General features: G+C 30.0%; 2 protein-coding genes across 4 annotated transcripts; one reads left to right on the top strand and one right to left on the bottom strand.

The window, feature by feature from the left end:
- Nucleotides 1-1282: 1282 nt before the first annotated feature.
- Nucleotides 1283-6938, bottom strand: LOC100804184 (uncharacterized). Of its 3 annotated transcripts, XM_006592229.4 has the most exons (9): nt 6758-6938; nt 6402-6541; nt 5093-6191; nt 4528-4646; nt 3021-3938; nt 2623-2932; nt 2154-2319; nt 1914-2019; nt 1283-1821 (listed from the first exon to the last, which is right to left on the bottom strand). In XM_006592229.4, exons 3-9 carry the CDS (start codon nt 5918-5920, stop codon nt 1704-1706), a joined length of 2565 nt encoding a protein of 854 aa, XP_006592292.1. In that variant the 5' UTR covers nt 5921-6191; nt 6402-6541; nt 6758-6938; the 3' UTR covers nt 1283-1703. The 3 variants fall into 3 exon arrangements, with proteins under 3 accessions (XP_006592292.1, XP_006592293.1, XP_040863377.1); XM_006592230.4 differs by lacking the exon at nt 6402-6541; XM_041007443.1 differs by lacking the exons at nt 6402-6541; nt 6758-6938 and adding an exon at nt 4938-5020 and having other exon boundaries at nt 5093-5152.
- Nucleotides 6939-24553: 17615 nt separating this feature from the next.
- LOC100786340 (cyclin-dependent kinases regulatory subunit 1) lies at nt 24554-26001 on the top strand. Its single transcript, XM_003539748.5, has 4 exons — nt 24554-24677; nt 24807-24900; nt 24989-25049; nt 25605-26001. The coding sequence occupies exons 2-4, from the start codon at nt 24848-24850 to the stop codon at nt 25755-25757; spliced, it is 267 nt and encodes an 88-aa protein (XP_003539796.1). The 5' UTR covers nt 24554-24677; nt 24807-24847; the 3' UTR covers nt 25758-26001.
- The last annotated feature ends 1060 nt before the right edge of the window (nt 26002-27061 follow it).

The following is a 27061-nucleotide window of genomic DNA, read 5'->3' as shown; positions in this document are numbered from 1 at the left end:
CGTTGCCCATCCAGAGCTGTAAATACCAATATGCATCTTTTAGCTTGCCAGGTGTACTCCAAATAGTAAGAATTCATTTAAAAGTTAAAGATTAAGAAATTATGGTTAATTAATCACTAGAATTCTGTTACTAGTTAATTCTCTCTTTTATGATGAGGTGCAGTAGAGACCTATCCGTGCCAGCTTCTCATTCTATCAAGGATACATTTTTATTATCTCAATTTCTCTTGTTGAACCCTGACATATATCACAATACTAGAAATGTACTTTAAATTGGTGTATCTCTTTCCCATTATTTTTTTCGTAACAATGAAAACAAAAAATGATAACAGAATTATCTGCTTTAGAATTTCACAAGCCATGTCAAATGAATATAAAAAGACCATTAAAGGATTCATCAATGGTTAACTTAAAGGATGAAATAGTAATACTATGTGATATAATTAAAAAAAGTATTACAGAAATGCAAAAGCAAAAAATAAATACTTCAATTCTTTTTGGTCCAACCGTACAAACCAAATAAGATTTAAATGGAATAATTTTGCATCTTATTAATTTACAAGCACTAAAACATTAAATGCATTTCTTGGTTAACAAAATTAACAAAGTTATTAATCTAATGCAACATTATCAAAATTTTCACAAATTTTCCTGATTGGAAATTAATTTAATTATATTTTAAGCAATTATATTTTATAATCACTGCCCAACAATAACCTAAAATTTCTATTAAAACATTCAAGCATCTTAGCATATTTCTTTTAATTTAATCGGGGTACTAAAATTAAAATAATTGATAATAAAATAAAAGAACGACATTAAAATTAAATACAGTAGTTGCTTTCAGCCATTCGTTATGTTCTCCCATTTATTTATCAATTTGATGGCAGTTATATGATTGATTCATTTTCTATATTTTTATCTTTACCCAAAAGTCAAATGTTAGATGTTACTGGATCTTTTTCCCAAACCTACAACTAAAGAAAAAGTAACTACGCAATTAGTTACGTGGATTAAAAAAAGTGAAACATTGCGTAAAAAGGGATGTCAATATCATTGTCTTACCAAACTGCCAATCAAGCAAAAGATAAAAAATCAAAAAGAACAAAAAGAACATTTCGAAATGGTATTTTTGATCCAACGAAATCTTTCTAGTTGTGATATGCTGTCATTTGTCAAGAAACTTCTACCAATCATCAGACCACACTTCAACAAACAAACCTGCATTACCTAGAAAGAGAAGGTGCAGGTTTGATCTGATGACCAATGCTGACCCACTTCAGAGCAAAACCAATCTGATTTTGATATATGTAGTGTACAGCCCAAACAGAAGTTTAAAACTTCAGAGCAACATTACAAACACAAAAATAATGCAGAGACAGTTTTCATCTCCAAGAGTTTATAACCACCATGGCACCATCTAGCTACCTAGAATTAAAATGACGAAAATCTCTATCCCCAAAACCACAAAGTGCAAAACTGAAACTTCATAAACGACATACATTTTTTATTCATATGAGAATCATGGCCCCAAAAAAATGCCATCATGTGTTCCATTGGTGCACTCGACATAAATACAGTAATCACAGTAAGAAATATATATATAAAAAAATACGAAAAAGAGTACCTGGAAACGTCCGGGAGATAAAATTTGTTAGAATCCTGTATTTTGTTAAAAGTGTGACCTTTATATTAATGTCAAATTATTGTATAGAATAAGCACGTATCACCTCCACCACAGGAGCTTGACACATTGGGCAATTCCTTCTGCTTTGAAGCAACTCATTGGCACATTTTGAACATGTACACAAATGACCACATCTGCAACAGAAGCACAAGGATACTCTTAGTGATTACAATCAGGTTGAGGTGCAAATTGGCTACAAATCTGTCCAACCGGTTATGTATATTACCTGTACAACAAAGAATCGATATTGCTTTCACAGCATATACAGCAAAGTCCTTTTCTCACACATTCCCATTTAGATTTATCTTCTGGTGACTCGCAATCATGTATTCCTGAAATAAATTTAACTTAGTCTTCCCAGAAAGCAATATGACAAAATTTATTTTTCTTTAAAAAATCACAGCTCAGTTGAATGGGAAAAAGAGCCCTGCAAATGGAATGTGAAGTGGTAAGAGAAATAGCAAACCTGATGAACCAGCAGAGCGATTTAGGGCTGCAGAAACTTCTTGCCTTATAGATCGCTGCAACTCAAGCTGCATATCCATACAAGCCTCCAGCATTCTCTGCATGTTATTCATCCTTTGCTGTAATCGAGCCATGTCAATTCTCAAGTCATTAATAATCTCCCAATCCTGTCAAAAAGACAAATCAGAGAATCATTTAAATGACAACACATTTATAAATATAAAAAAAATGAAGTTAAGAATCTACTATCTACACCATTGCAAACATCAGCGAAGGAAAAATAGTGATACCCAGTAAATTTCAACTTTTTTGTTCCTATAAATCATAGCATGATAAAATCATCAGGAAAACAAATAAATTTTATAACTTACATTATCAAATAAAACTCATTTACAGGACCAATAATGCATAAAAATTAATCTTCACTTTATTAGAGCATATTGAACATAGCACAAAGCAAATTTACTCACGATTACTAGACGCTGATTATTTATGTCATTCTGTGACCAGTTGTCACGATGGTGGTGCTGGTCCCAAATAGGCAGAGGAGGTGGTATAGGTAAAGAGGGCAGGTTAAGTGGACTAACAGTAACCTCCTCCTGGCCAACAATTTGATCCCTACTATGCTGCTCAAGGTCCTGCTCTACTGAGGCAGAAGAAGGAGTTGTTTCTTGAAATTCCCAGTCAATGTTAGCATGACCTTGCCTTTCAACATATGACTGTATCAACTGATCAAGACTCTCACGAAAACTGCTGCGAAGGAGGTTAGAGACACTTCTCCTGCAAGATGAACAGAAAGATTTACTCTAGATTATAACTTTCATGTTAGAAAGATAATTGCAGTAACTCTTCACTTGTATTTACATACCTATTAAGAAGTTCCCTGAGTTCAACACTGTACACGTTGTCATCTTCAGGAAAATAAAATCCACGAATTCTACCAACTGGAGCACTTTCATGATCAGAAGGTCCTCCCAACCAATTTTCCACAGCCTCTTGGAAGCCACCATCTTCTTGCCACACTTCATGAGATTCTTGCAGACGAGAGTTTTCTCCATCCTCGTTTGCCAAACTGTTGTCAGGCCACTCATTTGCTGTATTGCTGAGCTGATTATCATCGACATTTTCCTCAGTGCTATTTCTCCATTCGGTATTATTCTGATACCACTCACTTCCTTCATTTTCAAAAACTTCTTCTGGCTGTTCTCCTTCTAGAGCACCAGATTCATTCCAATTTACATCATCAACAACATTATCCTCCATATGAATGTTGTAATTTGAAGAATTGTTTTGACTATTATTTATACCACCCAGCTCAGACGGCTCATTATGCACCTCACTGAATTCTTGATTATTACTATGCTCTGAATCTTCAATTCGCAAGCTTTGTTGGGTAATTTCATTAGCAGCATCTTCAGTTGGCATCACATCAACATTTTGCTCAGGGTTGTCCCCTCTTTCAACACAAGCGCTGAATGATGATTGACAATCTAGTGATTCAATTGGCAAATGCTGCAACTGATCTGCTTGAGCAGTAGATTCTTGCCAATCCAAATTCTCACACGCGGTACCTCGTACGCAGTTCTGGCTGCCTGATACCCCAAGTCTATTGCTTCCTCTGTGATTAGGGTCAGACTGTTCAGGATGTACAATTGGGACTATATGTGAACTGCTTGATCCCATTTGTTCATTTGTATTAAAATCAATTTCAACATTAGATGAGGTATCTGCATTGCTGGTTGCTTGACTGCAACCACTGTTCTCCTTTCTACAGAAAAATCCTTCCCTGTTCAGAAGAAGTTAACATCATTGGCATATAACAAAAATCTAAAATAATTAAAATGAAGATGAGGCTAAAATAATTAACACAAGTTGTAGTAACAAAAAAAACATGAATCAATGGGCTTAAGAGAAAATAGAGAAAATATTTACTTTTACCCATCTTTAGCAAGATCAAAGCAGGGAGGGAATCTTTTAAAATATTATTACACAGTTAACCCCATAAGGCAGTTGTATTCAATTGTCAATAAGTCATTTTTTTCTCTGTTTTTCAACTAAAAAGAATTAGTATCTGACCTTTGTTTTAAAAAAACTCAGAAAAAAAAGGAGCATTTGAATCCAAAATATACAAAATTAGTAATTTAAATGCTATAAATATATCAGTTGAACATTCAAAAGATGGATATAGCAATTATCAGTACAGGTCAGCATGTATATTTAAGTGATCAAATAAAAGTTATATAGACCAACACAAGAGTGCCAGTGCACTATATGTCATACATTTTTTCTGGTAAAAACTTGCATAAAGACAAAAAAACAATGCAACAAAAAATGTAGTTGAAATCATCAACTTAATGTCATAAAGAAATTCATACCTTAGACCTGATACAGTTTGTCTTCGCCTCAAGAAGCCCAATTCACTTTCTGCAACAGAAAGGGGCTTGTTATTATCAACAGGTCTATCATTTCTCAAGAATCTGCCTCTAAGCAATGCCTGTAAACATTTTAACAAACATTCATCAAATGGAGGACAAAGCTCAGGATTTAAATCACCTCCTAAATTTTAAAATATGCTTGATTGGATTAAAATTTACAGTATTTGGTATTACCTTTCTAGGTTTTCTAAATTATTGTATTTCAGATTGTTTCTGCATTAGGAATGTTTTATAGTTACCTCACGTTAGTACTTGGGATTTTAAATATATGTTTACTATCCCAACAATGAAATTATATATTACTTAAATTTTGCCTTGAAATTCAGAGTATAGCCAAAGTGCTCACTCACTAGTACTGTCTGGTTCAACTGATGTGAATCTCTTACACAGTTCACAGTAACAAAGCTGAAAGCTCCGAACCCAAACTTCACAGCTAATAACCACATGATACAGGATAAGGGGATAATAATACAAAAAGAAAATATTAATCATTTATTGGACAAACCTGAATGCGATTTCGATAGGGGAATTGTGACACGGCCTGATGGTTCAACAACTCCTGAATTTCTCTTTGCCTTTCTCTCTCAGCCTTCTTAAGCATATCAAGCATAGCTTGTCGGCCACATAATTTACGTATGCCCCTCCGTGTATGCTCAGTTTGGCCCCCAATCTGGTTAACAACGAGTCCATCACGCACACGTTCAATTTGCATATCAATTTCAGCAGATGGTTCTTCCCTGTTTTCCCCAGAGGAAACACTTCTCTGCTGGCTACTCATTTGTACCCACTCCCTAATAACTCTCACCCTTTCCTGCTCGGTTTCCCCAAGCCATTCTCCCCTTGAACCGTTATTTCTTCCAGAAATGTTTGATGCATGATCCCTAGCGCCACTATTCATCCATTCTCTGAAAATTTGCCTCACTCTTTCCCTTTCAACTTCTCCCAAGTCAGAAGAGTTATCACAGCTAGAATTGTTTAAATCCTCGTTACCATCATGGGATTCATTCTGACTTTGCGACTGTGACCATGTTTCAGATTCATTCTCACCCAAAACTGCATCTTCTAAAACATGCTGCTGCCTTCTTTCTTGGATGTCTTGTGAAGGGTCCGCAACCAACCCATCCCTCCTTTGTTCAATAGGTACTTCATCAGGTCTTCCTTGAACTTGATTCACCACATGTTCTTCCTCAATCTCTCGCCACATTTGCAAGAGCGAAGATGACCGGGTGGTTCCCCGCCTTCCATCTCCACCTCTCCCAGATGACTGGGAACGGGAGTCCCTCAGGAAAGAAGAGTCGAGCACAGACACACTGTGTAGACCAGCAATAGCCATTCCTGGATTACTTTTCTAGCAAGCATACAGATCTCTTCAACCCACCTCATTCAAACGCACTAAAATTTGCATTCCGTAACATGGCAGGAAAAAACAAATTCATCTTCATTCAAACAGATATTTTTTATATTTTCATGGATTCACCCATCACATCAGCCAACACCGTTACTCTCCTTGCCAATATCATGGCCACCATCATCCCCATCAAGGAAATGAAATCCAAACTTCGAAATTTTCCAATTGAAGGTATCACCGCTACCTACACTTAATCCTGCACCAAAAAAAAAAGGAAGAAAAACACACACATCAATTTGCTTTCCTTTTTTCAAATTCACAATCGAAATTCGTAGCCATAACATCAGAATTATATATATATAGATATATATATATATATATATATATATATATATATATATATATATATATAACAAAAACATGCCAAATAAAACAATAAAATTATAAATAGCTACACTAAAAACACCTGAACCGAAAAATTCTCAGATTCCATAATTTCAGCGAAGCTCAGCAAACGAAAGCCATTCGGCTCACCACGTCGGAGTTGTCATTTCGACTCCGGAAAAGGAAATTCGAAAATTCGTTTCTCACCATTTCGCTCAGAAACTGAAACGCGCCACAGAGGAGATAAAATGAAAATCATTCCAAACGGAAATCAAATTCGCATTGCTAAACACACAAATTTCCGACGAGGAAAAAGAAGCACAACCAAACAAAATTGAATCCAGAGGATTCAATTCAGCAACGGAACACACAAAAACAGCACGCGATTTTAAGCGATTGCGATCTAACAGTAACGTTGAAGCGTGAAAAGGAACGTACCGGTGAAGCTGAGCTTTTGATTTTGAAGTAAAGGAAACGAAACCCTAAACGCGAAGAGAAAGAAAAGAAAATTCAGAGAGAGAGAGAATAATGACAACGAAAATGGAAGCACAGAGAGAGAGAGGGAGGGAGGGAGAGAAAGAAAGAGCGGTGATTTAGAATTAATAAATGTTGACACGTCTGCATGGAAACTGCCGTAACGTAAAATTAAATAATTTAAATATTAAGTATTTATTTTTTAAGCGATTATTATCATTCCGTGACACGTGGCTATCTGCCTCCTCTTCCGGGCAAATAACGGACGAAATGCTTCCTCTCTCAATCTTGAACTGAACATTAAGTTTTTCGAGACCGCAGAAGGCAGAACCTATCATGAACGGCGTCGTTTTGTGAAAATGGTTGTTTTAAAAAGGAGGGCGAAGTTCTTTCGACGCACGCTCTCTTTTTAATTAGAAGAAGTAATTCCCTTTTCTTTTCTTTGTTTTTTTTTAAATATCTTTTTCCTTTTCTATTAAATCATTGATTAACTCACCTAATGAAGATGGATTCCAAGGATCTAATGGCATAGAAAAGGGCATGTTTTTTTGGTATGATGTTTTAGGATAAGATTTTTCAAAACATAATTTAAGTGAAACTTTAACTATAGACCATTTTAGAACAAAATGCACTGAATAATCAAATAAAAAAGGGGAAAAAATTAACCTTGGTATTCTGTTGGCGAAATCTAAATTAAGATTCATTTAACTGATAATTGACTTGTTGACTATTTCTGACAGATATTTTTCATATGCATTACCTAAAGATCAAATCAATAATAATATACTTAAGAAATATCAGTCAATCATTCAAATGAAACATTTTGTTAGGAAAGTCTGTTCTGACATTAAAATATATCAAAGTTATGTTTTTTTTTAAAAAAAGCTTTTCTTTGCCAAAATAATAATAACATTTAAAATAATCGAGTAATGATTATTGCATTCATGTAAGGATGCATTGTAAATTATTTCGTGATGATTATTAAATATATTTTGATATTTGAACAATATAAATACACATAAAAAAACGTAAGAATAAATAAGTAGGATAAATTGTCAAATAAATTGGTCCATGAAGTTGCAAGACATTGAAAAATTGATTTTTAAAGATGAAAAATTTAAATTTATTTTTTGAATGAGTAAAAATTGTAACAAATTAGTTTTATAAATAATTTAACAATAAATTAGTTTATAAATTTTGCAACTTAATATCATGTTATCTCTCAAAAAATATAACTTATTGTTAAATTGATCTTTAACATTACAACTTAATGATAAAATAATTTTACAAATTTAAAAACATGACTAATTTGTTATGTTTTTTTGCATATTCAGAGACTAAATTTATATTATTTTTTATCTTTCAGGAATCAATTTATCACTACATTACACTTTCAAAGACAAATTTAACTATATACCCAAATAAGTAAAATTCTTCTTATTCTTGTAATGATGGCTCTAAAATAGGAAAATTGCCCTAATAGGGCTGGTTTTACAAACAAATTCCCATTATGGGTCTATTTTAAAACTATTTCCAGGATGGTGTTATTTTGTACATAAAATTAATGCAACCCGCCAGTAGCAATGGTGAGTCGTCCCTGGATGCTCCACGTGTAAGTGGACTCGCCAGCAGCAATGGCGAGTTGGCCCTGAACAGTGGTGTCGCCAGGTGCAGTGGCGACATAGCCATGCACTGGTGTCGTAGTCAAAGTGGCGATTTAGGGTCAGATGGGGCAGGGGCTGCAGAGACTAGGGCAGCAGGCTAGGGTATAGCTATGCATTATGCCAAAACCATTGGTGATATAGCTTTGCATTACGCCAAAACCATTGGCGACATACGTGTAGCTTAAATAGTTGCTTCTTCCACCTATGGTTTCGTGTGCATTTTTTAAAATTTCTGAACTTCCAAATTTGTCTTCTGCAACAGTTTTAAGTTCCTGAGCCTTCAAGCGTTCAAAGTTCTCAATCAAACAAGTGCGTGCCATCAAATTTATTTTTTGAAGTAATTATTTTGAGGTCGGAATAAAGTTTGAATTTGAATTTTGTATTATTTTTTTAATTAAATTAGCATGGTGTTGATGCTTTGTTCGTGTGTGTTTTAATTTTCTGAGGCTTCAACTTGAACTCTGTTTAAAATAAAAAAAAAATTGTGACATCATATTTATTTGAAGTATTTTGAGTCCGAAAAAAAATTTAAAATATGAAGTTTGTAGTATTTTTTTAATTACATTAGGTTGGTATTGATGTTTTGTTAGTGTGTGTTAAAAATTTATGAGCCTTCAAGTTAAACTTCAACTGTGTTTGAAATCAAAAAAATTTGGGGCATCATATTTATTTCAAGTAAGTATTTTGAGTCCGGAAAAAAATTTTAATATGAAGTTTGTAGTATTTTTTTTAATTAGATTAGGTTGGTGTTGATGCATTGTTCGTGTGTGTTAAAAATTTCTGAGCATTCAACTTTAACCGTGTTTAAAATAAAAAAAAATAATTGTGACATGATATTTATTTGAAGTAACTATTTTGAGTCTGGAAAAAATTTTCAATATGAAGTTTCTTGTATTTTTTTTAATTAGATTAGCTCGGCGTTGATGTTTTCTTCGTGTGCCTTTATAATAATAACTTTGTTGATGCTTTGTAATCTAATTAAAATGTCTACTTTGAAAGCGTTCTTTGATGCTTTGTTCATGGCTTTTTAAATTTCTACTTTTAAGATTCTAGCATCATATTTATTTTAATGTATTCGTAGTATTTTTTATTTTTTATTGTTAAGATTAATTATTTATAATAGTAACTTGATTGATGATTTATTCTACCTTTAAAATTACTACCTTGAAATCGTTTAAGTTTTTTAAGTTTTCTGTCATCATATTTATTTGAAGTTAATAATATTTTTTAGAATAAAGTTTTAATGTGAAGTTCCAGTAAAGAGGCTTTTTGTGATTAGATTTATTTATTTTGAATTCATTTATTATGATTAATTATTTTAAATATTATTAACCTAAATAATATTAACCTATCAACTAAAATTAACTTAATATATATTTGAAGATATGAGTTAAAAAACACTTACCACGAAGAGGAACCACGTACGAGCAAGAAGGAGCACAAGGAGGAAAGCTTCTCCCACTAACACAAGCCAAACACACACTCATAATATTATTTGAGCTGGTACGTGAACTGGAGAACATGACTGATGATCCATTTCAATGGCTTTTATAGGGAATACTTGTAGGAAATGGTCGTTGCATTTTTAAAAGCTTATCGTCATTCCAACTTGCGAGACCTGTTGCACGCTTCTCGCCATTCAAACTGGCGTAACCAGCTGCACCTCTGAAAGGCTGCTGCTCTGCAAGCTTCAGGCCTGACCCTGGGTAAATCGCCAGTCAAACTGGCGTAACCAACTGGCCCTAAATCGTCATTGCTGCTAGCGAGTCCACTGCCACGTGAAACATCCAGGGACAACTCGCCATTGCTGCTGGCGGGTTACATTAATTTTACGTGCAAAACAACACCATCCTGTAAATAGTTTTAAAACAGACCCATAATGAAAATTTGTTTGTAAAACCAGCCCTATTAGGGCAATTTGCCTCTAAAATACAAAAGTCTAACACTAAGGTAAAAGTTGTCTAAATCCACTCGGATATTGTTATGGGATATTGTTAAGTACCTATTGTTTTAAATAATAATTAATGAATATATAGTTTTTTTATATTGCATGTCAAATGCAATGTATAAATGGTCAAATTCATCCCTATAATTTCCATTCAGTGATAATTTCATCCATGTAATGTGGAAATAAATAATTTAGTCAATAAATGTGTAAAAATACCAACAATTTAGTTCAATCGTTAACTTGTTTTTGTTTCGGTTAATAGTGAGTGCATACATGGCACATGAAGGCCGAAATGATAGATTCACTTGTGCAAGGAGACGTTTCACGTTAGTCAACAATATTGAAATGTTAGTGAATTTTTTTAAAATGTTGATTTTTCTATTTTCAAACCTAATGAATATTTTGAGAATAAGTTTTTTCTTCCTAATATCTTGCTAATACATTATTATGCAATAACACTTTGGTTCCCAATGATATAGCTTAATGACAAAATGGTCCATAACACTTTCGTGAATTATAAATGTGAGCTTAAGATTCTATTTATAATATAGTCAAATACAGCAAAATTTCTAATATGACAATACAAAAAAAAACAAATTATGAGTTAACATCCATCATTTTACCCACAAGCCTAACATAATACTATCACAATAGAAATTTCAAAAGAACAAGCTAAGAAAATAATTAGTTTTTTTAAAAAAAAATAACAAAAAAAATGACACATTATTCATCACAGCCTAATCATCTAAAATATCAAGTTGTTTCCATGAATCACTTAGAAAGAGATTTAGGATGCTAGAAATGTGGTATAGGAATGTAATTCATGAAATTTAATTGGTTCATTCTTGGAAATGGTCCACTTAGAAAGGGAGCTCTAATCATTAGAGTTGCAAGACAAATTGGAGGTGGTCTAATGCAGTACCGATTAGTGGTGGTATAAATGCAAGTGTCCCTAATACAAATGTCTCATTTGTGGTAAAACTTCAAGTGTTGCCAGGTCCAATGAATGAATGAAATCAATAAAAATCAACAAACAACAACCTTCTAAATAAAAATATCATATATATTAAGTAATAGTATATTGTTGTATCAGTTGTTATTTTCACATTTTTCATTCATCAAAGTGTCATGGACTAGAACCATGATCTTTGAAGTAAGAAACACACTATGTTATCAATACACTCAAGTGTTTATTTAAATATTTGGTGTAAAATATATTATGAATATAAATTTTATGCAAAAATAGTTCAAAATTCAATTTTTTTTTTAATTTATTATATTTTTATAATCTTATATATTATCTTTTAAAATATAATATATAAGATTAAAATCTATTTCTACATAAATTAGAATATGTATATTTATATAAGTTTTATTTTTATTTTATACATTATATTTATCTTTTAAAATAATGCATGTGATTCGGTGACAATATTATTTATCCATATTAAGATATTTATGTTATTTATCATAATATAGATAAAAAAATAATGTCAATAAATTACATACATAAATATCTTTAAAAATAGAAAATACTACCATTTTATTTAATTATGTATCTTTACTATATAATTTAATTCTTTAAAAAATTTATGTTTGATTAAATAAAGTTAAATATAAATAGAAAATACAATTATAATAAATAACAAGAATATCTTAATATAGACAAAAAAATATTATCATTAAATCACATATATAAATATGAAAAAAATAAAAAAGTAAAAAATAAAGAAGATCTTGATAGGAGTAAAATGTTTCTTATTTCATATATGTTATGTCAATTTTAATATACTTTAATAAAGAATGGAATAATTTTTATTAAATTAAAATTTTATATATTATATATTATAATTTTGCTTCAATGATAAGTTTTGGATAAAATATATAGTAATAAAATTATTGATTAAGTACATGTATCTCACACTTGTGTAAAATCATAGTTATTTTTAACTCTTTGCCATGAGTAAAAACCGGTTATGTTAGTCTTGTTGTAAAATCTCTTTTATAATTTTTTTAATACATTATTATTAGTATAAAATATTTACTAACTTTATAAATAATTAATTTATTTATGTAAAAAAAATGATCACTTTTGCTAAAAATTTCATTCTAATTACATTTTTTTCACGCATATCTCTTTATTTAATTGAATATGTTGATAAAAGTGCTTGCTTTAGGATAATCGATGTTCGATTATAAAAGTAGTATAATTAAAATCATTAAAATACAAAATAAACAAATTATTTGAAATTATATATTAGTTAGATCATTTCATTTAATAATATGGGGTCCTATCGAATTCTACATCGACATCTCTCTTCATTGGTCCAACTGAGCACAACCGAAAAGTAAGCCAAATTAATCATAACCGTTGTACTTACGAGCCTGTACAATTGATGTGTAACATGGTCATTCAAGTTCGAGGTATACATAGAAAGTATTATGGTCATCATTAAGTGAAAGTAAGGTCATCATGAAGTTCTCAAAAGGCTGCCTCCATCACATGACACTTTTGTGGACACAAAACTCTTTTTAGATTAGTCATAAATTGGCACCGATGGTCTATCCATGGATAGATTTGAGTATAAAACTAACAATAAACCCCAACTTTAAATAGTTGATCAATAATTTCGTTATTATTTATCAATTAAAAAAAAAAGATAACCTATTCATAACCATGTTTACCCAAAGGTACTTCAGCCTAATTAATCATCAGCTTGCTTAATATACAGCAAGTACAGAAGATGCCTCCTTAACTTTATGACTTTGCCTTGTGAATTCAGTCTTCTTGGGACTAAAGCAATCCCAAATTTAAATCATGCTTGGCTCAATTTTTGCATGCAAACCAACCCTACCCTTTTTATTTTGTTTTCCCTCTCTTTCTCATACATCCGCCAGCATTTTATTTTTTTCTAAGAAAAAAGGAAGGAAATTAAAGGTGTACATGAACATATTAAGTTAGAGCTTATCGTGTGTTTTCTTGGCCCTTGCATAAAAATTAGAAAACAGAAGTTCAACGAATGAGTTGACTTAACCAGTGCCGACAACTTTAGTACAAATAATTGTGTTTATAATTTTATGGAATAGCACTAACCGAGTTGATAATATAATGCAGCCCACAAATGTATCCCACAAATATATATGAATGGTGGAATTATTTTCATTGCTCCCTGACCAACATATTGATAATCCAACCACGTACTGCCAGATCAAGCTTTTCGAATTAGGACAAGAACAAAGTAGCTAACCTACCTCTGGATTAATCCACATAATATCTCATCCATGCTATGCCCTATTTATATTAACTACTATGCCCTCATGTCTCCACCCCACCATTCTGCCCGTGATTGTCTTTTTTGTGTGTCAAATTTGCCAACACAGTGAATGCTTAATCCAAAAGACTCGGTAATGATCGTGTCCTTTAATTTGTCTTGTCTCTCGCTATCACATTTAGTATATCAAGATAACTTCATATCTAGTCCAGCTAAAAGTGGTGCGAAGCTTTTTTTCAAGAGAGTTTAACCTGTACTCTCCTAAATTGCACTTTTGATTTTCCAATTATGTTATTTTAATCTCCTCAATTGATTCTTCTAAGTATCACATTTTGTACTCCATGACATTACGGTACACATATAGATCTTTAAGTTTAATTGCACTTTTAGTTTTTCAAGTATCACAAATGTGTAATTTTAGTCTTTTAGATTTTAAATGTGACAATTGAGTCTTTCAAGTATCCTAAATGTTAAATTTTAATCCTTTTTCATTAAGCCCAAATGCATTATTAGAAGTCGATTAAGTCAACTTTTGATATAATTTTTTTTGTAAATTTAAGGTATCCTTCGACTAATAATCAATCACTAATTCTTCAAAGTATTAATATTCATTTAAAGAACTAACATCTAGAGTTATCAAAATTTGTTGACTCAATGACCTACACGCTAGATGATAAAAAATGATAGCCTAAAAAGAATTAAACAAAGTGGATTTGCCTAAACTTGTAATTTTTTGGCCCTTAGGTCTATTCAACTTGACATTATTTTTATTTTATCCTTATAAAGTTAGAATAAATTTAAGAAGGAAAATAATGGGCCTCCAGGCCAGGCCTGGCTAGGACAAGAAAACATGGCCCCAGGAAAATTTAGGTTGGGTTAGATTGACCCATTCCAATATTTTTTTACACATGAACCTAAAAATCAAATCCTTAATTAACCACATGCTATAGTCAAATTTTCAATCATAAAATCACATGAATATACTCGAGAGCAACATGTGAGCACTCATTAGGGATTTTGGGTCTTGCATCAAAGTTAGCAACCTAAATCTATTTATACCCACAACATCATTAAGAGACACACATTTATTACCTCTAACATTTATTGCGTGAAATTTATTTTACTTACTTAAGCATTAAAGTGTCTTTGCATTTATGTTAAAATGTTTTAATTGCATAAGAGTCTTAATTGGTATAAAAAAGATTGAACAAAGTCACATTGGTCAAGTTAATCACCTACCCAAACAAATTTCTAATAGGTCAATGAGTAAAAAAAGTTATTTTTTTATATCATAATATTTAAAAGTGTGATTAAGAATACAAGAAAATAAATCATCATGATTCTATCACTAAATAAAACATGTACTTAGGTTATAGTAATATTAACTATGACTATATATAATAAAATATTACCAATGTTTGATTATGATTATGATAGTAATTGTAATAACAAAAATAATAACATTTAAAGAATTGGTGTTGCTAAATGAAGAGTTGGAAACAATCTGAATTAATTCTTTTGTAATTTTATGAAATTATGATAGATTTATGATTTTAATCTCAAAACCATTTTTAAACATAAAACTTAAAATTAAAAGCATCAAATTTAAACTCTATTTTCTTGTAGAATGAAATAGCAAGCAAGAGTATGGTGGTCACGGAGAAATATCCACCAAGATACAAACAGCCACGCTGAGATAGAAATTAGGTAGGTAGTGTTAGATGTGTTTGGTTAGCTGTCTTTCATTTACATCCTTTAATTTGTTATCTCTATCAAAATTGACTGCCCCATGCGTTAAGGTCTCTCCTTCTAGAATTTGTTTAGAGCAAGACTCCAATTAACACTGGTCCAATCCCAAGAGGGGTATAGCAAGGATGAAACAGTACCTTTATTCAAGTAAGACATTAATAACATGCCAAAATCCCACACAATTTAACGTGAAACGTTGTAATAGTATGGACCAATAAACCCAACCATCACCCTGATGTTTGCTTAAAGCTAATGCCCAGTGTACACCCTTTGCCTAACTCTTTTCATAACACATAGACCCCTCCTTTTGAATCAGAAGATACACCCCTTCCCTTCATAATAGGATAGACCCTTTTTTCAGAAACGAAAAACCTTGATTTTATAGGTACAGATTTTGTCAATAAATATGTGCATAAGATATTATGCCACATGTAACACGTTCATATGTCCATGCCTTCGATAACAGGAAGATAATTAAAGAGATTTTTTTATATATAATTAAGTATTTTTGGGGTCCTAAATAAAATAATAATGGTGAATATCAAATAAAAAATAAAATTTATTATATTAAAATTATAAAAATATTAACGAATATTTCTTTCGGTAATTAGAAACATTATTTTCATTTCATAGTAAAGGCACGTGGTCTGAATTTTTTTTACATAGTTAATACACATTATATTTTTTTGGTGCAAAAGGAAACTAAACAACGAAAATAACGAAACTAGCCAACATAATAAATTATATAAACTGAGCTAATAAATTATTCACATTACTTATTTCTATCATACTATTTCTCATTGTATCTCTTCTATTATAATGAATGAATCAGCTTAAGCTTTGGTTTTGTAAAAAAAAAAAGATAATCATTTAACGCGTAACTTTACGTAATTATGCCATTAAAGATATGGTACATCAAATATTTATTAGTTTAAACTATCTGATTGCAAGAAACTCTATTGCATTGGATGCATCGGTTGTTGGGGTTTGTAAATTGTAAATGATCTAATGTAGGGTATGCAGCTAGTACTGACATATTTAAACATTAAACTACATATAATTGGACTAGTTTGTTTGAATTTTTTTAAAATAGATAGAATTTGCTTACTAAAAAAATAAAAAAATTACATTTTTAAGAAAAATAATTTATACAAATACATCAAAAAATAGAAAGCAACTTATTTCATTAAAAAATAATAATCCAAGGAATTACTTGTTTGTGTGAGAAGAGAAAGAATCAGAGTTATCAATTATTTCTAAATTATTAACATATTTAATATTTAATATTTAATATATTACAAATATATTTCCATGGTGATTTTCATAATAAAAAAATCTGCTATTGATTCTTTAATTATAAAAAATATTATTAATTTGTTAAGGAGTGTATTTATAATACTAATTAACAACCCTTCATATATATATATTTAAAAATTTATAATAAAACGATTAAAAATATTATAATATATTTGTTAACTTTTATAATAAATACTTTAAAAATTATATAAATAATCCTTTGTAATTACTTGAATATAAAAACAAAATATACAGGAAATACATGTATATTAAACTCTATTAATACACATATGACGTGTCATCACATATAACAACATTTTTTTTTAAGGAATAACTTAATAACATCTTGGGCACATTTTTTGTGTGCTAATTTTTACTTGAAGTCTGAAAATTCCAAGAGAAGCACAAAATTCTTGTTTTGGATTTAATCTGTGGCAGTGGTAGCTGTCCGAGTGACGAAGATTTTGTAAGTTAAAAGGGAGGTGTCAAACAAGATTTGTTCTATTTTTTATTATTATTATTTTGAACGGGAACAACAAAAGTGGTGAGTGGTGACTGTGGTGTTCATAAAATCTTGTTAGGAAATGCCAGAGAGTCATTTTCCTTGAATTAATTAGTATTGGCTTGATTTTGAGGCTTGTTTTCTTTTCTCTCCTCATCCATTACTTGAAAGCTCGTAAAATTGAAAGAAGTAGGTGGCTTCCAACCACCAACTACGCAATCTCAACAATAAATACAGGCAACCACAAAAATAAATGGATACCTGTTTCTTTTCCTTGAATTAATTAGAATTTAGATTTTCTTTTCGGGTCAAATAGGAATTTAAATCCAGATATGGATTTGACATAGCGATCACATCTTAGAAATTAGCAGGTGAACTTACATTGTCTTGCAATTAAAGCCCAAAGATACAAAAATGGACATTGCCCAAATTGTTTTCCAAGTAGACTAAGCTATACTACCTTATAATTATAATATAACAATGATAAATCCATGTTACTTTGATGGATGTTGCAGGGACAGCTTACAATTTCATACACCAATCGGTTGGATAACTGGTAATATTCCTGCTTTAATAACTCAACACTCAACACAGCTATCAAGTCCAACGTGCCCAAAGTTAAAATGAAAGAATAGAACCCAAAACTTATTAAAATTATAATAATGATTATGATAAAGCTATCCATAATATCAATCATCAATGCAACACCATGAAAACAGAAAACTCAAAAAAAAAAAAAAAAAGACCAACAGAAACAAAGTAAAGATTCATCAGATCGGTATTGGAAGCATTTTAGTCATATAGGTCCTTCCAAATTAAACCCTTGGAACTAGAAAGAAAATTGCATGAACATGTGAGAACTCAAATTTCCACAGCTCAATCTTGAACTTTTTTCTTGCCCTGACCAGCACATATCCCATGAGGACTTATATGGAGTCAGACTGAAGATCCGTTGACACCAAACCATATTAGGCTACAATTTGAGCATCTTGTCCCACTTGCAAGAGTCACCATATCCTCATAATGGAGATACATCTATGGGGATTAGGGGAACTCTAGATTTGGAATTGTATGTCCTTATGGTAAAACTAAGACTGGCATAGAATTCAGAACATGGAGTGTTAGATTGAAGAAGCAAATATGTTGTGGGATTGTGGCTAGCCTTTGTTAAATTATTCCATTGAAGGACAGCATGTCGGAATTCTTTCCAAATTACACTTTTAGTATTTCTTGTACGAAACTCAAATTAAGACATCTAAGGGATTCCAATCCCAAGGTTAATGTTCTTTGCTTGAATTTATGCTTCAAGTTTGATATTAGTATGTAGTATCACAAGCAACATATATATTTTCAGATGTAAAAAATCACTCGGGAAAAATAGTTTGGATATAGAAAATGCGGGTCTCAATTTTTGCCTCCCCCTGCAGCCCTGGTTAGTACTATTATATTATGAGTAATGATGTACATGCTATTTTTTACTGTAAACATTTCATCAATACCTCTAATTTTTCTTTATTTATTTCTTCTAATGATATACATGCTATTTTTAATATTATGAGTAATGATATACATGCTTACATTTTTCTCTTTTTTTTTTTTATTCTCTCTGCTTATTCGATAACACATTGGGTGTTTACATTTTTCTTATTGCTACTAGTAATATTTATTTTGAATATTATAGACCATAAATTGTGGCATCAGGTCTAGCTTGCTACAAAGTATTCCAAAGCTAATATATATACAGTGACGGACCTACATTAGTCTAAGGGTGTACACTTACACCCCTCATTTTTTAAAATTCATTAAATTTGTAAATAAAATCTTGATTTTATTTTTTATAATTTACATCTGACTTAGGATCTTAAATCCGTCAAAATATATATATATATATATATATATATATATATATATATATATATATATATCTTGGAAAATATGCTCTCTCTCTCTTTTTTTAGAATTTTACCACGTAAAGGTATTTACTCTATCTATTTTTAAATCGATTACCAAATGACTAATGGGAACATTTCCAGTTAGATGATAAAGGTGCACAAACATATCAAAACTGAAGGGATCATTGTGAGTAATTATACATTTCCCTTTGCCTTCATGTTATTCCAAGTTCAATCACAATGTCATCGTACTTGTTATACACTACAGAGACACTTATTATTTAAAAAGAAATTATACATTAAATAATAAAAAATATAAGTTCACTATTTGGACCTTCAAAATGAATCTGCACGGCCTTGCTGCTTATAACGTCAATAATCGTGTTCTTATATATATATATTGGTGAATCACAGGGGCTAGTGTCTCAGGAAAACTAGATTAAAACCCACGAGAAATAACGGTGCATGGTAGAAAGAAATATCTGTAGAAACAGCTAGAGAAATAAAAAATTCTTTTACAATCATCTAAGGATTGACTACAGTTTGCCAATAAATCTGTAACTTGATTTGCTTCACGCAGAGTATGAGATCATGGAAAACTTCCTCCAATTTGAGTAAACTAAAGAATCCCTCTGACCATACCAAAAGCCAGATGCGAATCAGGGTAACCATGAATTACAAAATTAATCGCCACCTGAGAACCAAATTCCACATTAAAAACTCTGAATCCTCGACTCCAAGTAATTTCAATACCAATTAAAATTGCTCAAAGCTGAGACAGGCACCAGTATGAGATGCATAACTAAAGATAACACATATATTTCATATATATAAGGTGAGTCTCACAAGTCACATGTCAAGCCAACCTCGCATGTTTCTTCGCCAAATTATTCTACGCAATTCAGGAATTCGGTAATCAAAACACGGGACAAAAATTGAACAAAGAACTGTATGAATAAACTTATTTAGAAGAAATTAAAAAAAAAAAAGTTTATCTGAAAGTTATATTTCCAAACATGCATGAAATCCTTAGAAAAAAAACATGCATCTAATATATATATATATATGAGGAGAGATTAAATTATACCGGTATATGATAACTATTACATAATTTTATAACTTTTAATTGAATAATTTTTTCTTAAAACTTACGGTTAGATTGAAAGTTCATTTCACATAAATCACATGCAAAATTTCATATTAATTCAAAATCATTTGTTATCTCGTTCATATAGATTAAAATCGACATAATATAAATTTTTTAAAATATAATAAAATATGGAACATTTGATTATCTTATTGTTGAATTTTGAAATTTTTTGACACAAATGATCCTAGTAACATGTAGATATAATTTAACGATTTGATCAATAAAAATCGCATTTTATATCAATATAAAATACCAAATTGAACTTAAAAAAAATAAAGAATCAAATTAAACTATAAATAAATAAATGATCAAATAGGTTATTTAGTCATATATATATTTGTTGAGTCCAAAGACGTTTAAGTCTCAAAGACTCATCAAGATCCTTAATTATTTTTATTAGATGCAATCACAAAAAGAATATATTACATGTTGCATATGTTATTTAATACTTCATTTATTTTTCTAATGTCTTAGAGTTTGCAGAAACATTTTTTTAGGATATCTTGTGAAAAATAAATGAAGTCAAGATCTAATATACCATCAAAGTTTTGTTATGCAGTACCTGTTCTAACACAAAGATGTGATTGTTGTTGCAAACCTTAGTACACGCAAGCCATAAAGGAAGAATTTTCTACATGAAGAAAGGATGAGCATTAAATGTACCCAAAAGATGAGTTTTGTCATGCAGGACCTATTCTAAGAGAAGTCTTTTGAAGACATAGATAGTTTATCTGCTATGCATAATTTCTTCTACTCTTCTTCTTCAACACGATTATCTGTATAATCTCAAAACACTTTTATAATCTTCTATGCACAATTTCTACTATTCTTCTTCTTCTTCAATACGATTAGAAAAAGCTCTCAAAATACCTTTATAATCTTGAGAGAAAAACATCAAGTGCTCAGATTGTTTAACCGTATGTAAGACGATTGTGTATTAGTCTCTGAGTCAATCTTTCATCACAAATCTTGTTTGATTTATTTAAAGCCAGTGAGTGGCTTGGTAGAAGAAAAAATATTAGGTTTTGATCAAACTTGGACTAAAGTTTAATTTGTAAGAGTTAGAAGTGGCCATGATATAATATTTGTAATCCTTCAAAAGTTAGTGGAATTTGATAATTTATCAAAAATTGAACATAGTCTAAGTTGTAAAGATAAACTAGTATAAATATAAATCTGTGTTTGTTCTTTTCTTGTTTCTTTTTTTTTGTTAAGTGGCATTGGGACTAAATTTTGTTTTAATAGTTATAAGATAAATTGCAACTTTGAAAACTTGTTTTTCTCATGTTGTGTAGTGTTCTTGTGATAATTGCTTTCTTACAAAATTACCTATACGGACAAAAAATCTTGTTGTTTTCTAAAAGATTTAAACATTTATATTAAATCACAACTCAACCTCCCTCTTTCATGTGATATTTGTCCTTAAATATTCATCAAGAAGTTTCACTAGTATAATATTTTCTTGATGAATATATATATTCATCAACAAACAATTTAAAATAACTTCTTGTTTCTTTAAATCTATCATTTCTAATATCTTTAGGTTTAAATTAAATTTGAATATTTTTTAATAAATAAAATATATATCAATAATTAAAAATAACTACAAAAATTATTTATCATAAATTTAAAATATAGTTTATATGTTTTAAAATATTTATTTATTACCCCTAAAAAATTATTTATTTATTACAAATTTTAATTCTAATATAATTTATAAATTTATAAATATTTATTTATCATCAAAATATAATTTTTAATTATATAAATAAACATTTATCTTATATAATGCAGATGCTAAAATACTAGTTCATTTTCAATAAATGTAACTTGAATTTGGATTTAATATTAAAAAATTGATTCAATCAAATCCAAATCAAACTTACACATATGTATACTACACATATGTATACTAGTATTTTAGTACGTGCATAACAAGGTAGATGGTTATTTTATGTAACTAAAATTATAACAAATAAATACTTTTAAATATATAAATTATATTATAAATAATTTTTTTCATAAATAACTAGTATTTATAAAGATTGGATCGATTTTTACCAAGAAAGTAATCCAAATCAAAAAAGCAAAAACTGTTTTAATCTTTAAATTGGATGACTTTTTAGTTCAAAATCAATCCAAATTGAACTAAAAATATCCCTAATCATTTAATAGCAGATTGTTATATACAGTAAATTTATTAACTTTTATAATAATAATATTAATATAACTTTAAAAAAATATTTTTTAAATGATTTTGATAAATAATGTAATTTTTTAAATGAAGAATACATAAAAATTTAAACTTTTAAATTTTTTTATTAATATTATATTTATTAGAAAACACACACACACACACACATATATATATATATATATATATATATATATATATATATATATTAATTTAAGTTTTTATTTTTACTGATTAATATTATGCGTGTATGTTATTTTCCTTTCCCCATGTGAAACTTTCATCTATTTCTAATTGTTATCTTTGTTTATCAAAAAAAAAACTCATTAATATCATGCAATAATTGAAACATCTCATTAAAAATCTCTGGGTTTTTTTTTTTTTATGGACAAGGCACATAATTTTAATTTAAAAAATGGGGTGAAAAAAAAAACACAAAACACGAGAAAGCAAAAAGATAAAGGAGAAGGGAAAAAGAGAATAAAAATACAAGGTTTGTCGATGGTAGGATTAATTTAGGCATTGGACAAGTAAAAACAAAAATGCTTTATTTGCCTTCTTCAAGGAGAAGGTAACTGACCTTTCATTGCCTCAAATCTTAGTATTCACTTCCTTAGTTCCATTCTAAATACAATTCTCAAATCTCTCAATTCCTTCTCCAAATCTTAATTCTCCTCCCATTTGTGTGGGTCCCAATAATTTTAAGGATAACTTTTTAAAAAATAACATTAATAATTTACAAATTTAATGTAATTAATTAAATTAATTAATCTTTTTAAAGAATGCCAATTAGTTAAAAGATGGTGTGTTTTTAGAGGAAATGGTCATAGGTCCAAACATGGACTTTATCTTTTGACTATTGTTGCCTTTATGAATTTATTATTTTTTTTATAAATTATATTAATCACTCTGAAGATTTAGTAAAATTATACATTTTTTTGTTTTTTTTATCTCTATGCTAACCTCCATAATTATTTTAAAACTATCATACAAACTCTCCTTATACATTGCACTCACCTTCCTTTAATTGTTTAAAAAATATTAGTTATAAGGAAAGTTCTAGTAAGTGTTAAAAAAAATAAAAATGATAGTTGGTTCTTTCAGTTTTTGAACTTAACCTTTTCATTTTTTATGACTATATTTTAATATTTGTGTTTTTCATTATAACTACTAATACACTTAATAAAAGTGATTTTGATAATAATTTATCACTAATGATTTTCGTAATAACTGTTATGATATTGTAATACTTAGCAGCTCTCGAATTATCCTTTTATTAAAACTTTTGCATTAAGTTTGTTAGGAGACAAATCAATATGATTGCTTATTCTTTGGCATGGGTATCTACTGATCATGGTTGTCCCACTTTTTTACAAAAACACCATCTTGTATTGCTTGTTTGATTATTAATGAAATAATACGAGCAAGTTTTGATAAAAAAAAATTCAAATTTTCTATTAACTGTCATGATTATTTTATTAATTAATTGCTTATTTCTTTTCATAATTAATACTTATTATATGAATTTAATTGTTTATAAGGTTTATTTGACAAAAATATATTTCATAATTCAATAAATATTTTTTAAATCTTCCTTTTATTAATTAATTTTAGAAAAAATAACATAAAAAGATTGTGGAAATTAAATTAAAATAAGCAAACAAATAAATAATATTAAAAAAATGAAAGAAATTTTTGTTAGAATACTCTTTTTAACATGAATTTTGTTAATAACAAATTAAAGAATAATGCAAGGGGTGTACATATTGTTACATTGCTTGTGTTCAACAAGATTTTTTTCCAATTAAATTAAATTTTAAATTGATCCTTATTAAACTCATAATATAATGGAATTCAAATATTCAATTAAACTCATGTCATGTCATAAGGTTTAGCAAAATACAGGTTGGGGTGTGTGATTCACCCACGTTCACTTTTTTGATTTATCGACGCCGCCTCAGTGTGTAGAAAATTCGATTGCGAAGCGGGAAAATCCAAAATTTGAAACGCTAAAAATCAAGCCGTTAATTTTTTTTTTTAAAAAATTGTACCAGAAAAATCAATAAGAAAGAAAAAAAACACATACCCCACAAAATATGAGTATAAATACGAATTTACGATTTCACCCTCCCTATTTCAAATCCAGAGAACAATCTATACGTTCCTTCTTTCTCCGTTCCTCACTTTACTATTTCACTCTCAATTCTCATTTCTCAGGTAATTAGCATCTCTCTCTCTCTCTCTCTCTCTCTCTCTCTCTCTCTCTCTCTCTCTCTCTCTTTACGCCGAATATTCATTTCCGATTATTCGATTATTTTAATTCAAAATTTTTGTTTGCTCTATTAGCAAATTGAATCGAGCGAATTCACAAACCCTAGTTTTCGACGATGGGTCAGATCCAGTACTCCGAGAAGTACTTCGATGACACTTATGAATATAGGTACACGCACGGTTCCATTTTCCTTCGTTTTCTCTGCGATTAATTTAGGTTTATTGATTTTATTTATTTGTATTGGTTTGTTGTTCAGACATGTGGTTCTTCCTCCTGAAGTCGCAAAACTGCTTCCCAAGAATCGTCTTCTCTCCGAAGTAAGTAGTAACACTCTTTCTCCACAATTTTTGTGCTTCGTGCGTGATTGATAAGTGTTTGTGATTTTTTTGTTTTTTGAATTAAAAACTCGTTTTATGCAGAATCTGACCTAAAAAAAGTGATCGAAATTATCAGCGTGTAGTGATCTTTTGATGAAATGGCCAACTGAATTGTTTGGGGGTTTAATTGGTAAACGAATATTATTCAATCAAGGAATGAATGTGCGTAGATTTGTTCAAATTTTGTTTACTGTTGATGGTTCTATTTCAATGATTTTGTTCTATATATCATTTGTTGACTATTGAACGTTTGAGTTTTCAATCCCAATCCAAAGAAGTGTTCACATTTAGTGTGGGACAATGTCTTGAGTAGGATAGGATTGTCGACAAAGGAGAATACAAAAAACATAATTTTGGTCTATGTTACCTAGTGGAAAGTTGAGACTACGTGATTTCATGGATTTAGGGTTTTCTTGTGCAAATTTTGGGTGAAAGTGTTATTTTTGTTTTTGATTTGAAATGGTCTAAGTATTGGGTTTTGGTTTTATGTTACAGAATGAGTGGCGAGCTATTGGGGTTCAGCAGAGCCGTGGCTGGGTTCACTATGCAATTCATCGCCCTGAGCCACACATAATGCTTTTCAGGAGGCCGTTGAATTATCAGCAGCAGCAGGAAAACCAGGCCCAGCAAAGCATGCTTGTCAAATGAACACTTTCTATGCAAATCTGAAAGTGGGATACAATGTTATATAGGTTTTAATTTGTTGGTATGTGGTGGATGTTATGAAGACCCTACTGCCGTGGAATTCTCTTTTTGTGGAGAATTTTCATGTGGTTTCAACTGTCATTTTTATGTTTTGTGGACATGATGATGTGTCATGGATTTTTATTGGTGTACCTCTCGTGTACTCTTATATGCTTGGTGGATTATATAATAGTCATTTTCGGTTAAATTCTGCTATGATTCCATGGCTCAGGCATGTGTGTTTTCTAGTGATCACAAAGTCTTTTTCACAGCGACATTTGTAATTTTTCTTTATAGGTAAGCAAATAGTAGTCTTTTTACAGGTATGCCAACCAGACTATGCAATTGTATTAATGTTGGAAAAATAATTTTTGTTCTTTCTTCAGCGCTCCTAGAGGCAATTGTGTGCTTTACATCAATTTGGATGATGGTAGGTAGTCTACTAGTCTTTGTGTTCCACCAACGGGTGTTCCCCTGCAAATTCTGTTGATTTTGAAATGTTTGAAGCAATGATCCATTTCAGTGTTATCAGGTTAAAAATGCTTGATCGATATCTGGCAGGTGTCCAAATATCTTAGTCTTGTGGATCGCCATAGGTTAGGTCTATCTTTGTGATGCCCGATAAAAATTCATACATGGTGAAAAAGTTGATAAAAAAACTCAAATACAACAGTTCTATAGTTTTTTGGAGTCATTCATGAGTTTGTCAAATGAAAGATATTTGCAACACTCTTTCTCTTTACTAGAAATTGATTGAAAATTACAAATTCCGATGGGTTTTACAAACATATATATGATTAAAATCAAATATGATTGTTTTCTCTCTCTGAGTCGAATGAATGATCTTGTTTTTTCATTATTTTTCACCCTTTCACAAGTTTATCCAACTAATCTAGCTACAACAACAAACCTAGATCCCTTCACCATTAAGAGTGAGGGCCAATAAGAGATGAATTGGGACAAGTTTATTTTGTATTTACTTGACTTGAATTTTTTATTGAGTCATTTGTTTGAATTCAAATTAAACCCGATCAAAACCCAAAATATATGAGACGAGATCGGATAAATTTAACATTTTAACATAATATATCATTATTAACATCATATATACCAATATATAAAAGAAATATAAATAATAAATTAAAGTATATTTAATTATATCAATAAATATAATATCATATTATATAAAATAATTTTAAGTTTTAAAACTGCAAAAGTATAACTTTTATTTTTAACATCAACTTCAATCTAAATTTTAAGTTTGAAAA

This window comes from Glycine max, chromosome 12 (genome assembly GCF_000004515.6).
Source record: "Glycine max cultivar Williams 82 chromosome 12, Glycine_max_v4.0, whole genome shotgun sequence".
NCBI lineage: Eukaryota > Viridiplantae > Streptophyta > Magnoliopsida > Fabales > Fabaceae > Glycine > Glycine max.
The sequence above is the reverse complement of the archived record's forward strand: the minus strand, read 5'-3'. Positions and strand labels throughout refer to the sequence as shown.

Excerpts from the sequence above, each read along its gene's own strand:
- LOC100786340 (XM_003539748.5), top strand. The coding sequence starts at position 24,848 with ATGGGTCAGATCCAGTACTCCGAGAAGTACTTCGATGACACTTATGAA. Across the intron at positions 24,901-24,988 it reads GATGACACTTATGAATATAG|ACATGTGGTTCTTCCTCCTG; the intron begins GTACACGCACGG and ends TTTGTTGTTCAG. Across the intron at positions 25,050-25,604 it reads AGAATCGTCTTCTCTCCGAA|AATGAGTGGCGAGCTATTGG; the intron begins GTAAGTAGTAAC and ends TTTATGTTACAG.
- LOC100804184 (XM_006592229.4), bottom strand. The coding sequence starts at position 5,920 with ATGGCTATTGCTGGTCTACACAGTGTGTCTGTGCTCGACTCTTCTTTC. Across the intron at positions 3,939-4,527 it reads CAAACTGTATCAGGTCTAAG|GGAAGGATTTTTCTGTAGAA; the intron begins GTATGAATTTCT and ends TCTTCTGAACAG. Across the intron at positions 1,822-1,913 it reads ATCGATTCTTTGTTGTACAG|ATGTGGTCATTTGTGTACAT; the intron begins GTAATATACATA and ends CTTCTGTTGCAG.